Source organism: Arachis hypogaea, chromosome 15, assembly GCF_003086295.3.
Source record: "Arachis hypogaea cultivar Tifrunner chromosome 15, arahy.Tifrunner.gnm2.J5K5, whole genome shotgun sequence".
Taxonomy (NCBI): Eukaryota; Viridiplantae; Streptophyta; class Magnoliopsida; order Fabales; family Fabaceae; genus Arachis; species Arachis hypogaea.
Window position 1 is genome coordinate 14,235,250 of NC_092050.1, and position 15,573 is coordinate 14,250,822.

The 15,573-nt window shown below is 29.5% G+C and overlaps 1 protein-coding gene across 1 annotated transcript; it reads left to right on the top strand.

Moving 5' to 3' along the window:
• The first annotated feature begins 8,794 nt into the window (after positions 1 to 8,794).
• On the top strand, positions 8,795 to 12,141 carry LOC112749580 (ACT domain-containing protein ACR8). The gene is made up of 7 exons (XM_025797872.3): positions 8,795 to 9,377; positions 9,859 to 9,904; positions 10,019 to 10,133; positions 10,247 to 10,314; positions 10,459 to 11,025; positions 11,140 to 11,244; positions 11,343 to 12,141. The coding sequence occupies exons 1-7, from the start codon at positions 9,316 to 9,318 to the stop codon at positions 11,697 to 11,699; spliced, it is 1,320 nt and encodes a 439-aa protein (XP_025653657.1). The 5' UTR covers positions 8,795 to 9,315; the 3' UTR covers positions 11,700 to 12,141.
• Positions 12,142 to 15,573: the final 3,432 nt, after the last annotated feature.

Below are 15,573 nucleotides of genomic sequence, written 5' to 3' on the forward strand. Positions count from 1 at the left end.
TCAAAGTACATCAAACTCCTTTCTTTACATACATCCAAAATCTAAAATTTCTCTACTTATTCCAATGGATGGTATTCACATAATCGCAGAAATCAAACCTACAATCGATAATTTGTGTGTACGTATACGAGTGATACGATTATGGACACTACCAAGTTACGGTAATTCTTCATTGCCATACTCAATTGAGATGGTTTGGCTCGATAAAGACGTGAGTTTTCTACTAATATTTTTTTATTTTATTTTAAATTTATATTATTTATATTTTAAATTTATTTGTTTATCCCCATCTAATTGTTCTTTGATTTTTGTTTATCAATTCTAGGGAGGAAAATACACGCCTCGGTTAAGATGGTTCTTGTGTCTCGATTCGTGGCAAGGAGGCAAAATAAGTTTTGGGAAAGAGTTGTGCAGAGATACTTGATCCACTCCTATTAGTAAGTTCTAACCAATATTTATTTCTAAAAACATTAGTGAATATATTTTTAATGTTAATTTTTATATTATTTATTATTAATATATTATGTAATACCCTGTAGAAAGGAGATCTATCGAATACACCTACACTTTTACTCAACCTAATTGATAAGATCTTCGTCTTTATCGTTGAAGTTTAAATATCTAGTAATCCATATTTTTCACCTTTTTTATAAAGTTAAGAAGATGACTGATAATGTGGACCTCATAAATAAATTCAAAAAGGCTCACCCTATTCAAATTGTGAGTATAGTTATAGTGTACTTTCTATTAAAAAGCAGTTTATTTTTCTCTTCTTTGGTCATTAGTAGTATCTAATTTATAAATAATAATTAATAACTAATTATAATTTTAGGATGTTTACTACACCGGTGGTTTATTTTCGACTTCAAAGGCTTTCTCAATTATTGAAGGAGAGAAAGTAGAAGGTGTTAAGGTATTTATTCAAAAAATAAATTTTTTGTTTGTTTGTTTTCTCAAAGTTAGATCTTTATTTTATTAAAAAAATATTATTGAGATAAAATCAAAGGTGAGAAGGAAGTCTTTAATTTAACGTAGTATTTTGTACAGAATTTGTTACTTGAATTATCCAATGAAGTTGAGACAATGATGAATCTGAAGTATTGGAAAATGCTATTACACCAACCAAGCGACTATCCTCGGAGTCGAAAGATTCAAAAGTGCAAAGAGATACCTCAACTTGCAAGAAAATCAAGATTGAAAATGAAACTTAAGAATTTGGATGCACATATTTTAGAATCCATTTTAGAGTATATCTAATAGAATAATGTCAAGCATATATTTGTTTTGGTGGAAATATTATCTTTTCTTGAGTTGTTATTTTTCTTTTGGTTCTTTTGAATTTTTATGTTTGAAATTTAAAATTTTTTTAAATATAAATTGAAGTTATTTGGTTATTACTTATGGTTTTTTTTTTTAATTTGATTCACACCGTTGATATTCTGTTAATTTCTAATTTAGTATTTAATGTCATAAAGCTATAAATTTCTCATATGAATTATTGTTGATACAATTAAGTTAGTTATTGATTTTTAATGTGTACTTAATTATTTTAAAAAGAAAATATAATTATAATTTTTAATTAAAGTATTATGTTTAAAATTTTAAATTTAAATTCAAATAAACTTTTTTTTTTTTGAATTTTTAAGTAAGAAATTGGGTTTGAGAATATTTTTTAAAATTTTATATAATTTATAAGCTACTATGCTAACTACAAAAGATTATATTAAAATAAATAGAATTACCAGTCTTATTAAAATGTGAGGTTATTTATACTATTTAAAAAAATTTAATTTGACATTTTTCTATATTTAATTCTATTTCTAATGTTGTTCCAAAAAAATTAAATTAATTTAGAAAATTTTATTTAAAAATTTAAAATTTGTACTAACTAATTAAAAAATTCTATTTAAAATTTTAAAATTTAAAATTCTAATGCTAATTCCTAATTAAGTGACTTCTTAACCGTTTCAATTTTTAAATTTAAATTTTTTTATTTGCCATATTTATAAATTTTCTCTTTACTCAATTTACATTGTTATCTTTTAAATTATTTCTGCACAACAGAAGTACTTTCATTTTTTTCTCTTTTTAAATATTTTTTCTAAATTTATGTAATTTATAAGGTTATTAATTTTTAGATTTTGTTTAATTTTATTTATTTTTATCGACAAATAACAGGATTGACACTATTTATGACGAAACTAATAAAATCATTTTTAAATTAACAAATTCCTATATTCCTGATGAACAACGAACGTTTAATTAGAAAATTTTATTTAAAAATTTAAAATTTGCACTAACTAATTAGTAAATTCTATTTAAAAATTTGAAATTTGAAATTCTAATACTAATTCCTAATTAAGTGACTTCTTAACCGTTTCAATTTTTAAATTTAATTTTTTTATTTGTTACATTTATAAATTTTCTCTTTACTCCATTTACATTGTTATTTTTTAGATTGTCTCTGTACAATAATAGATGTACTTTCATCTTTTTCTCTCTTTTTAATTATAAGCTATTCATTTTTAATTTTTTTATGTAAAAAAATAAAAAAAAAAGATTTTAACTATTAGTTGAATTTATTGATTTTGAGATTAAACTTATATTTATTTGAAAAAAAAAACTTTTGTGAAAAAATATATATTATTTTCGTAAAATATATTTACGTAACTAAATAAATGAGAATGAAAAGAAAATTAAAGCCACCATTGAAGTTAAACTGACCATTTAGTTATTTATTTTTATTGAGTAGAGATGGAGAGGAGTGAGAATGTTAAATTCAAACAGGATGGTTGGTGAAATGGTTGGAAAAAAATAGAGAAAAAATGAGAACTACATGGATATAAATATATAACAAAACATAATGATTGATTTAGAATTTTTGATGGAATAGGAACAGAGAAAAAAGAGCAAATGTACGTGGTGGGTCATGGGTATTTTGGCCAAATAAAATCTCATAAAATACAATATTTTCTATACATTATTTAGCTATTGACAAGTAATAAATTATTAGTTTATATTGTTTTCGTAATATTTTACTAAATTTGTTTATAAAAAAATTATAGAAAATCCGAGTGATAGTTCCAATTGTGTGCATTTTGAATCGGTATTGTCGGACATTACAAATAGCAGCATCAATACAGGTTGATTTTTGGATGATTTTTTTGAAACTTGCTTATGTGAATATGCATTTACTTTATATATTTTGATTTTCCTACCATTTATTCAACTATAAACTTTAAGAGAAAATTTGTTCAAAACTAATGTCTCGAATTATCTTATTAGGTAATAACCCAACACCATATCGACTACGGTCTCCAACTACTAATCTACACTCTGTAGGTGAAAAAGAACAATGTGCCAATATTAATAGTATTAGTAATTCGGGTATCACACGTGGAGCGTATGATAGCCCATGTCATCAGACAAGTCAACAACAGTTTCAACAAACATCAAACAATATCGACCAGTTACAAAGCCAGCGTATGTTAATATGCTTTTATTACTTAAAGACCAAACATGTAATTTTTTAATTGGTCTATTAAAAACAATCTTTGGTATATGCTATATAATTATTATAGATTCATTGGAGCACACAAATCGAATTAGATTGGTCTTCAATGATGAGATTAACCTTTCATTTTCCTGGAGAGCAAAATATCATCTTTAAAGACGATGATGATCTTGAGAAAATCGTGGAAGAAGAGGAAGAAAAATGTACGATGTTCTTAGCATGGATGGAGGCCAATAAAAAATTTGAATCAAGTCAAATTTTGACATATGCTGAGTTTCCAAATCAATTTGTTTAAGATAGAGAAGCAAGGGAATGATATCCACGTAAAAGAGGGTATTCTATCGGGAGGTTAAACTATGTTCCATCGGGTACATGTGATATTTATTATATGAGAATTTTGTTAGCTGTTCAGAGAGGTTGCACAACATATTAGTCTATTAGGACAGTTAATGGAATTACATATTCTAGCTTCCAAGATGCTTGCTATTCCATGGGACTACTGTGCGATGATAGGGAATTCATTACAGCTATTAATGAGGTAGCTGAACTTGCATCTGGTCATCAATTGAGAAAATTATTTGCGATGCTACTGATATCTAATAGCATTAGCAACCCAGAGCGTGTTTGGAATGCAACTTGGACATTATTAGCTGATGGAATACTATATGAGAGGAGAAAAATTTTGAAAAATCAAGATATTTTACTATATCTTTTTTTTATATCAAGATTGTATTCTCTTATTATTTTTAATTTTTATTTTTATTAATAATATTAATAGTTTTATTTTGAAATTACTTATTAAATATTTCATAAAATCACCATGTGTTTTTGCTAGGATTAAACATGACTGATGACAAATTGAAAAACCTCTGCCTTATTCAGATTGAGAAGATACTCAACAGCAATGCGAGATCTTTAAGAGACTATCAATCAATGCCATATCCTGAGATGTCTGATGTTCGCCTTTTTCAAAATAAGCTAATAGAGGAAGAGTTAGTATATGACACAAATGAGTTGACTCATACAAACTTATATATAGAACAAAAGATAACTCATGAGCAAAGGTTAGTATTCGATGAGATACTCAATGCTGTTATTACAGACTCTAGTGGTTTTTACTTCCTTTATGGGCATGGTGGGTGTGGTAAGACATTTATTTGGAATGGACTTTCTTCTGCTATTCGATTTAGATGAAAGATTGTTTTAAATTTCGCATCCAGTGAAATTACGTCTTTACTCCTACCTGGTGGCAGAACGGCTCATTCTAGATTTTCAATACCCGTTACAATTACTGATGAATCTACTTGCAATATCAAGTATGGAAGTTTGAAGGCTGAGCTGCTCATCCAAAGTAGCTTAATAATTTGGGATGAAGCTCCAATGCTCAATAAAATGTGCTTTGAAGCACTTGATCGGATGCTCATGGATCTTATGTCAGTTACCGATCAACATAAGACACATCAACCATTTTGTGGTAAGGTTATTGTTCTAGGAGGTGATTTCAGACAGATACTTCCGGTGATTCCGAAAGGGAGTAGACACGATATATTGACATCAGCTATTAACTCATCCCATATGTGGTCGTTTTGTAAGGTTCTGAAACTGCATACAAACATGAGACTTCTAATGTCTTCTTCAGATCAAGATGAAGGTGAAATGAAGAGATTTGCTAATTGGATACTTGATGTTGGAAATGGAAATATTGGTTCTGTTGTTGGTGATGAATCAGAAATTGAAATTCCAGATGATCTATTGATTACAACTACTGATGACCCTCTCTTTCATTTGGTAGACTTTACATATCCAAATTTGTTACAAAACATGTCAGATTACAGGTAGTTTCAGAGTAGGGCAATTCATGCACCCACGCTTGAGAGTGTCGAGAAGGTAAACGATTTTGTCTTGACAATCTTTCCATGAATGGAAAAGGAGTATTTAAATTCTGACACATGTCAAGCTGATGAGAATGAAGATGTACAACAAGAGTAGTTCACACCAGAGTTCCTAAATGACATCAAATGTTCAGGACTACCCAATCACAAGTTAACTTTGAAGTCAGGAGTCGCTGTAATGCTACTGCGAAAGATAGACCAGACTTCAGGTTTATGCAATGGGACAAGATTAATAGTTAACGAACTTGGCAGCAACGTAATTGGAGTGACGGTAGTGACCGGTAAAAATATTGGAGATAAAGTGTACATTTCAAGAATGAACTCGATCCCTTCAAATTCAGGGTTGCCATTTAAGTTTCAACGAAGACAATTTCCATTAACAGTATTCTTTTGCAATGACCATTAACAAGAGTTAGGGTCAATCATTATCACATTTAGGATTTTACTTGCCAAAATCAGTGTTCACCCATGGACAACTTTATGTTGCTTTGCCAAGAGTTAAGAGTCGCAGTGGCCTCAGGGTTTTAAATCTAGACGAAGACGGCAATCTAAAGTCATCAACAACAAATGTCATGTTCAAAGAAGTTTTTAATAATATTTAGGTAAGAATAATATTATTTTCATTTTAATAGCATGTTATGATTTACACTTTGTATAAATATTTACTATAGATATAACAAATTTATCTATAACTCTGTTTTCAGATTTGAGATGAAATGTGTAACAAGGAGCACAACATCATATGCTAATTCCTTTTCTAATGAAGTTAGTAAGATACTAGATTGTCGATAAATTTTTATTAGCCTTTTGATATAAAATTTAGTGTAAAATTGACATGCTATTATTACAGTTATATATGTTCTTATTTTTTTCATGTTTCACTCCTTATGGTTCAAGAATATTATAGACTTTAAACTCTTCTATTGGCTTTTTACTTTGAATAAAGACAAAACAGCATATTCAGTACGTTTATTATATAACGACGATGATCGTGTTATACTAAACTAAAAAAATTTATATTTATAAGATATTATTTTTAATTTAACATGTCAAATTTAAATATAAGTCCGTGCATCGCACGAGTTTAATACTAATATTTCTTATGATAACTTGAATTCACCTTCTTTTTAAACAGAAAATTAACAAAAAATACTAATTGAATGCAGTTAAATACACTTTTTGTTGATTATCTAACAAAAGAAAAAAATTTAAACTAAAATGTATACGCATATTCTTCTTTAAATTTTTAAAAAGGATTTCGGAAGATGGTTTATTTTCTCTTCTGTCTGTCCTTTTCATTCGTGGATAAATGCGAGAATATTCTGCTTGTTTTTTAAAAGAATAAAAGATGATCGGAGCTTATGTGATTCGCTCGGGTGTTATATTGTGCGGTCTCTGTATTATCATTTATCATGTCCTATCCTTTGGTTAATGGCCTAATTAAAAAAAAAACCCTAAAGTATTTGGAATAGATTACTGTTTGCTTAATCAAATGAAATGTGCTGGTTAATGAAAGAGAAGAGGCGGCAGATATATGGAATGGAAACAAAAAAAGAAGTGTGCGTGCGTGGATACAGTTATAAGCAAGGTGATGATCAGAGAGGGAACAAGTACAAGAAAAGAAGCCGAAACGAGTGACAGAAGAAAACCCAATAGGGGTGGTGTTGGTCACGTGCAGTGCTCGTGATTTGGGTCGGCAAATCCACACCCTTCATCACCAAGTTTTACTCCATTCTCTGGGGACCACCGAAGACTTAACCTCCCCACCTAGCTCTATCAAGTATCAACATTTACCTGTTGAGTACAAGGCAAGCAAATTAACATCTCTGGGCTCCCACGTGTCTTCCAGGGTGGGTGCTTAAACACTATGATTAGTCACGAAAGACACGTGTACATCCTCAATTATGGACACGTTGGAATACATTACGGAGTTACTTTTTAACTTGGGTGTGATGTGGAACAGGGAAAGTAGAGATGCATAGGAACTTGAAGAACAGAAGGCTGGGTCAGGGTCAGCGGGGCAGGTATTAGTCACGCCTTATGAATATGTCATAGTGCTCCATGAGCTAAACCTATTTCTCTGCGTACAGTCGTGGTCTCTGTTAATTGAGCATAGATCTTAAAATATTTTTGCACTAAAAAATATCAGGTATTAATAGTTTAATACTAACTAATTTTATACCTTAAGAAAATTTTAGTTGTCCCCGTTAATTCGAACCCAACCCGAGTCGCACACTTTATTTTGTCCTAGGGAGTGTGTCTTCTAATCTTCTAACAGAAATAACTTCTTACACCTTCAAACATGTTTAAGCCTCTTACTACTTGGACCAACTTTCATAAAATTTGATAAAATCATTCAATTGATAATAAGTTTTTTTATTAATAGAAAATATTGATGTGAATAATGAGATAGTAATATTGATTTTTTTTTTACTTAGTAAAATTGAGTTTGAACGACACTAACACTTTATGTTAATAGAAATGAAGCAAATTAACAACATAATAATTTTGTTAACTTCACAATTTTTGTGAAAATTTTTCCCATTACAACTTGTGAATCACGTTTTACATTAGCCCCAAAACCTTTGAAAATCTATTTTGGTAGTTTACTTAATTTATTATTATTTTAACTTAGATGGTAAGATAAAAAAAATTCAGAAATAATATTTAATAATTAATTAATATTATTTTTCTTAATTTTTTTTCTCAATCTTTTTTCACTTGTTACGTTGTTAATTGATTGCCATCTTAGTTGGTAACAAAATAGTAAATAAAATAGATTAATATAGTACTTATGAATTAGTGTTTAATTTTTATCTAATTTATTTTTTTATCATAAATTTTAAATATATATAAATTGTTTATTTTTATATTTTTAAATTAAATATTAATTCAAAAACCAAAAAATAAAATATTAATTTTTAATATTTTTATTAAATTAAACACTATTTTTAATTATTTACGGGCATAAGATATTGAATATAAAAAAATATAAAGATATAAAATTATATTTGACAAATTAGACATTAATAAAAATATTATTTTTAAAGATATTAAATTAATATATTTTATATTCTAATAAAAATATAAAAATACTAATAAAAATATTAATTATTTTTATTAATTTTTATAATGATACATTTTCTAAAATTTTTTAAATAAAAAATAAAAATAAATTAAATTTTATAATTTATTTTAATTTATTATTAAATAAAATATAAGAATAATAACTTTTATATTTTGATTCTTTATATTTTATCTTGGGTGTTTTATCTTAGTATGTTATTATAACCAAACGCAATCAAATAAAATAAGTGAGGAGAAAAATATCTTTAAAATATTAATTAGCGGCTATATATATTTAGGTGGATACTACCATGAAGATTTTATTATTGTCTTTATATGAAGATGCTTCTTTTTTACCATTAGATGATGAAATGTATGGTTTGATTTTGATGTGTTACAAAAGTGTTATTTTTTTTAAAGTGTGGCTAAACAAACAAAGTACACTTTTAACACAAGAATCTTCATAAAAAGATGTTTTTAGCATCTTCATTTGAGTAGTTGCCATATATTTAAAGGGAACGACTTTGTAGTGTAAGAAGCGAGAGTTAAGAACAAGGCGTGCTTTGGTTTGTCTACCAAAAAAAAGGGCGTGCTTTGCTTGGCGCTTGGAAAGAGGGTAGAGAGAGAAAGAGAAAGAGAGACAGAGGGAGGGAGGGAGGATATAATAGTGAGAGAGAGTTGCAGAGTGAGAGAGAAGTGAGGAGTCACAGCGAAGCAAACAGAATTTGGTGAGTTGTGTTTTTTAACGGCGATTTAGTCGAAGGATTTGTGCAAATATAAAAGCTAGGAATTGGAATCACAACGCATTTCTCCTTCGAGGTTTCCACTCCCAACAGATCAGCCATGGAGTGGCCAGCTTGTACGAACGAATACGAAAAGCTTCTAAGACGGATGAACACACCCAGGTTTGTGTTTTTTTTTTTTTTTTTCTATCAAATCCTTCATCTTCTTCACCGTCTTAATTACTTCCTTCCATCTAAAGAAATTCTTTAGAAAGACGAGAATGTGTGTTTCTCCTTGCTTGTCTACTCTTGATTCAGATTCATAATCGGAATAGTGACAAAACGTGCATAGATTTGAATTTTCAAAGAATTAAGAAAGAAATTATTTTCTATTTTCAATTTTTATTTTACAAGTTGGCACCGACTTTTGAATTTGATTGGTCCTCCGCCAATACTTTATTATTTTTCTGACTTTTCTTTTTCATTATCGCGTTTCCGCCCTTCTCTTTTTTCCTTCCAGAATGTCTTGTGTTCCCATTTATAGTATTTTTAATTCAACTATGCGCTCTTCTAATTCAGATTCCAGACACCGAACAGAAATCCGGAAAATAGAAAAAGAAAAATAAATTAATTTCGCTGACTTTGACCTTTCCCCATGAAACAGGGTTGCCATTGACAATGCTGTCTGTCCCACAGCGACTCTGGTCAAGGTAATTGCACCGCCCCAAAATGTTTCCCATTTGGCACTATTTTTCTTTTCTTAATAAACATGGAATAAAAAATAAATAATAACAACAATTTTTCTGTGTTGATGAAATTCACAGGTTGATAGTGCCAGAAGGCATGGTATACTATTGGATGCAGTGCAAGTGCTCACTGATTTGAACCTTTCAATTAAGAAGGCCTATATTTCCTCCGATGGAAAGTGGTTCATGGATGGTAACCTAGACCATACTCTGTCTATTTTGATTCTGTTTTCTTTTCCGAAACTGATATAATTATAATTATTAATCCTCATCCGCTAACATCTGAATATATTCAATATTGGACAGTTTTCCATGTAACGGATCAACAAGGAAACAAGCTAACAGATGAGAGCGTTATAAAATACATCGAACAGGTATTTCGTTTTGACTATACATATTCTAATTTATTGACATTAATCTCACTTGATTTTTCTTTCATTCAAAACCCAACCATAATAATGTGTATTTATTAGTATTGTTTCATCTAAGTTTGAATCTTTATGTGCATGCTTTGACAGTCATTGGGAAGTATTCACAATGAGAGAACCAATCACTCAAACGGTCTCACTGCTTTGGAATTAACCGGTACAGACCGAGTCGGCCTTCTATCGGAGGTATTTGCAGTGCTAGCTGATCTTCAATGTGATGTTGTTGAGGCTAAAGTTTGGACTCACAATGGACGCATTGCATCCCTAATCTATGTTAAAGACTGTGATTCTGGTTCCACCATTGAGGACTCCCAGAAAATAAATAGGATTGAAGTGAGGTTGAGAAATATTTTGAAGGGAGACAATGACATTAGAAGTGCCAAAACCACTGTTGCTCTGTCTGTCATGCACACGGAAAGAAGGCTGCATCAAATGATGTTTGCCGACCGTGATTATGAGAGAACTCCCATTCTCAAGTTTACTTCTGATTCTCCGTTAGTGACTGTTCAGAATTGGGCCGAAAGGGGTTATTCGGTTGTGAATGTGCAGTGCAAGGATCGAATCAAGTTATTATTCGATCTTGTATGCAACTTGACAGACATGGAATATGTTGTGTTCCATGCAACTATTACCACTAATGGTGACCAAGCCTACCTGGTACTTACTGTTATTCAACTTCCTTCTATCAAATTCTATATATATTTTCACTTACTCTATTGCTTGTTTTATGGGCTTAATTAATTAACGGCAATGTTCAAATTGTCATCTCAGGAGTTTTACATAAGACATAAGGATGGCACTCCAATTAGTTCAGAACCAGAGCGGCAACGAGTAATCCAATGCTTAAAGGCTGCAGTTGAGAGAAGGGCATCTGAGGTATGCATGCCCTGCTGTCTTCTCAATCAAATTTGTTACATTTTTATAATCTTTTGATATGATAAGATTGCTTAAGTGTTAATTTGTTTTGATTATAGGGTGTTCGACTAGAGCTGTGCGCAGAAGATAAACAGGGGCTTCTAGCAGAGGTGATGAGAATTTTCCGAGAGAATGCGCTGAATGTGACAAGGGCAGAGATATCCACCGCAGGAAACATGGCCACAAATGTGTTCTATGTGACGGACGCCATTGGAAACACAGCCGATCCAAAAATAATCGAATCTGTTCGGCAATTAATCGGGTTAAGTAATTTGGAAGTGAAGGAGTTGCCATTGCTATGGCATCAGAAGGAAGAGAGAGAGGATCAAACAGTTGGTGGAGCTGTGTGGCTTTCTATTGGGAGCCTTGTGAGAAGGAATTTGTACAATTTGGGACTAATCAAATCATGTTCTTGATGAGGAATTTTAAAGCATAATAATACAAATTCTTTTCTTGGCGAGGATCGGACTGTGTACATAAGAAGGTTAAAGGTGGAATTTGGTAGTTATAGTTAGTTGGGTTGGGTATGGTAGGTGGAAAGAGATGGGTATCTTGTACAGCTGGAAGAGATTGGGGCTCCTTACCATTTTAAATGCTTTGTGATGGAAAAGGAAAGGCTCGAGTTAAGAGATACTGGTTCCCTGACCTTGTCGTTGAGGATGGTTGTGATATCAAAGTGTGCGGGGGGATTCTTGGTGGTAAAGATAAGTTTAGGAAATTAGGTTCGTTATTCATAGAGCACTTAGTTCATTTGTATATAGGCCAACTGGTTACTTTATTAATATATAATATGAATATGAATATGAATGTTAGTGGTGAGAAATTCCAATTTTTATAAAAGAAACACTATTTGTATTTTACAGTCTGTATATATATACATTTTTTTAAATATGGAATACATATTTTTGTTTTTATTATTAAAAGATACAAAAATAAGATAGGCAAAAATAGTGTAGAAAAGTTTAGCCTTTTTTATATTATGCTTGCTGTTTTCTCTGTTCCAGCATTTTCATTTATTTTTCGGGGTCCGCCTTCTGTCATTATCATCGTATGTAACTGGATCCAGCTAAAGATCTTATATTCCGATCCGGTGGTAGGGTGTTACTGCTTGAAATTTGAATAACTAAGATGGGATCTTCAACTAAGGCTCAATCAATTCTCACAAATTAAAGGCTTTGATTATAGGGTTTAGATATAGAGAGAACATATGCATCTGCTTAAAATAGAGAAACAGGATCACGTGTAATTATAATGAGTAGGAGTAGCGAGTTGGTGATATAGACGCGAAGAGTTGGAACATCACATGCAAGATAATAAATTTTGATAGGGACCCAAATGAACCCTTGAGATCTGCGGTGAAGCACTATAGCTACTCGTGAATAACAATTTTATTACTATATTATAGATGTGTATAGGTATAATAATTAGGTGGTGGATTGAGTAGCAGAAGGAACGTGAATGAAGTGAATATGAATGGCATGTGGGAATGGAGGCGGAGGGTCAATGCTGCACCGATCGTGGCGGCAAGTGCGGTAGTTAATGCTCCCAAGTCCTAACTCTAAACTCTATGCTGGTGTGGAATATTTTGTCACTATTGTTAACATTCACATGCATCCTCTCATTTCTTTAAATTCTCCGCATCTTCTATCATTCATATATACTATACTCTTGGTTTTACTGACATGACAAAATTAAATTTCCAAATATTTTTCCATCTTCGAATGACACCGTAACAAATGGGCCATATCGATATTGCTCGCCTCATATCTTGTTGCACCTGCCTCAGTCAAATGAAGTCTCGCTACTAATTAAATCGAAACCCACAAAGGTTTCAAAATTCTTTTTTAAGTTATCTATCGGGGTAAAAAATTAAAAATAGACGATCAAATGTTTTATTCATAAATAAAATAAAGATTTAGCTAACATGTGCTCTAAGACACATGATAAATTTATTATTAATAATTTTTTTATATTAAAAATATAAAAAAATTAGGTTTTTAATATATTTATTTTGCTTTTATTAAATAAAAATATTTAAAATTTTTCATTAATGATTAGTTAAACCCATAAAATAAAATGAAATTTTAGTTAAACCTGGTTCCTACATTTCAATTCACAACTTTTTAATTTTTTTTTTACTCCAAACCGAACTCGTTTAAATGATAAATGATGTATAGTAATTGTGTAAATATGCATCCTACTACCTATAAATTAAAATTTTCGTCGAGACTTGTATGCTGAAAGGAAATTAAATAGACAAATAGTACATCTTTATCTTTATCTTTATATCTTTATCTTTATAATATACAAATGGGAAGTTCATATGCTGACGTGGCACTCATACGTTGAGTCTGAGAGTTTATTTACTTAAGTGTCGTCACTAGAAATTTTTAGAATTATATTTATAAATTATAAATGATTATTTGCTTAGATTGTTATTTTTAAATTCAAAATTACTTGTTTGGGTTATTTTACTTAGGTTGTTATTTTTTTAAATTTTAAATTATTTTACTAAGGTGGTTATTTTTTAAATTTTAAATTATTTTACTTTATCTGCAAATTTAATTCAAATTTAAATTAAAGTCAATTAAATTTAAAAAATTTTAGTCATGAGTCAACTATAAAAGTATAAGTTATGAGACATATATAACACCACAATTCAAAGTATATCTATCGCTTTCTTTACATATATCCAAAATCTAAAATTACTCTACTTATTCTAATGGCTAGTATTCACAAAATTGCAGAGACCAATCCTACAATTGACAATTTGTGTATACGTATACAAGTGATACGGTTATGGATACTATCAAGTTACAAAAATTCTCAATTACCATACTCAATTGAGATGATTTGGCTCGATGAAGACGTGAGTTTCTTACTAATTTTTTTATATTATTTATATTTTAAATTTGTTTGTTTATCCCCATTTAATTATTCTTTATTTTTTTTATTAATTATAGGGAGAAATAATACACGCTCCTTAATTAAGAGAGCTTTTGTGTCTCGATTCGTGAATTTGCTAAGAGAAGGAATATCTTACCAAGTAAGATATTTTGGTGTTGGGAAAGAGTTGTGTAGAGATACTTGATCCACTTCTATTGGTAAGTTCCAATCAATATTTATTTCTAAAAATATTAGTGATGATATTTTTAATGGTATTTGTTATATTTTTTATTATTAATATATTATATGATACCCTGCATTGAAAGGAGATCTATTGGATACACCTACATTTTTTCTCAACCTAATTGATAAGCCATTTCTCTTCATCGTTGAAGTTCAAATATCTGATAATCCATATTTTTTATCTTTTTATAAAGTTAAGAAGATGACTGATAATGTAGATCTCATGAATAAATTCAAAAAGACTCACCCTATTCAAATTGTGAGTACAGTTATAAGTGTACTTTTTATTAAAAAATAATTTATTTTTTGCTTGTTTGATCATTAGTAGTATCTAATTTATAAATAATAATTAATAACTAATTGTAATTTTAGGATGTTGACTACACTGGTAGTTTGCTTCCAGCTTCAAAAGCATTCTCAATCATTAAAGGGGAGGAAGTAGAAGGTGCTAAGGTATTTATTTAAAAAATAAATTTTTTGTTTGTTTGTTTTCTCAAAGTTAGAGTTTAATTTTATTCAAAAAAATATTATTGAGATAAAATTAAAAGTGAGAATGATGTCTTTAATTTAATATAGTATTTTGTACATAATTTGTTGCTTGAATTCTCCAATAAAGTTGTAGACAATAGTAAATTTAAAGTGTTGAAAAATGCTATTACACCACCCAAGCGACTATCTTCGGAGTCGAAAGATTCGGAGGTGGAAGGAAAACTTTAACTTAGAAGAAGATCAAGATTGAGAATGAAAATTGAGAATTTGGATGCACATGTTTTGGAATTCCTTTTTAGAGTCTATCTAATAGAATAATGTCAAATATATGTTTGTTTTGGTAGAAATATTATTTTTTCTTGAGTTGTTATTTTGTTGTTCTTTTTTATTTTTATGTTTGGAATTTAGAATTTTTTTAAATATAAATTGAAGTTATTTGGTTATTACTTATAGTTTTATTTTTTAATTCGATTCACACCGTTGATATTTTGTTAATTTTTTATTTAGTCTTTAATGTCATAACTCATAAAGTTATAAATTTTTTATATGAATTATTGTCGATACAATTAAGTTAGTTATTAATTTTTAATGTGTACTTATTTTTAAAAAAATCTAATTCTAATTTTTAATTAAAGTATTATGTTTAAAATTTTAAATTTAAATTTAAAATAT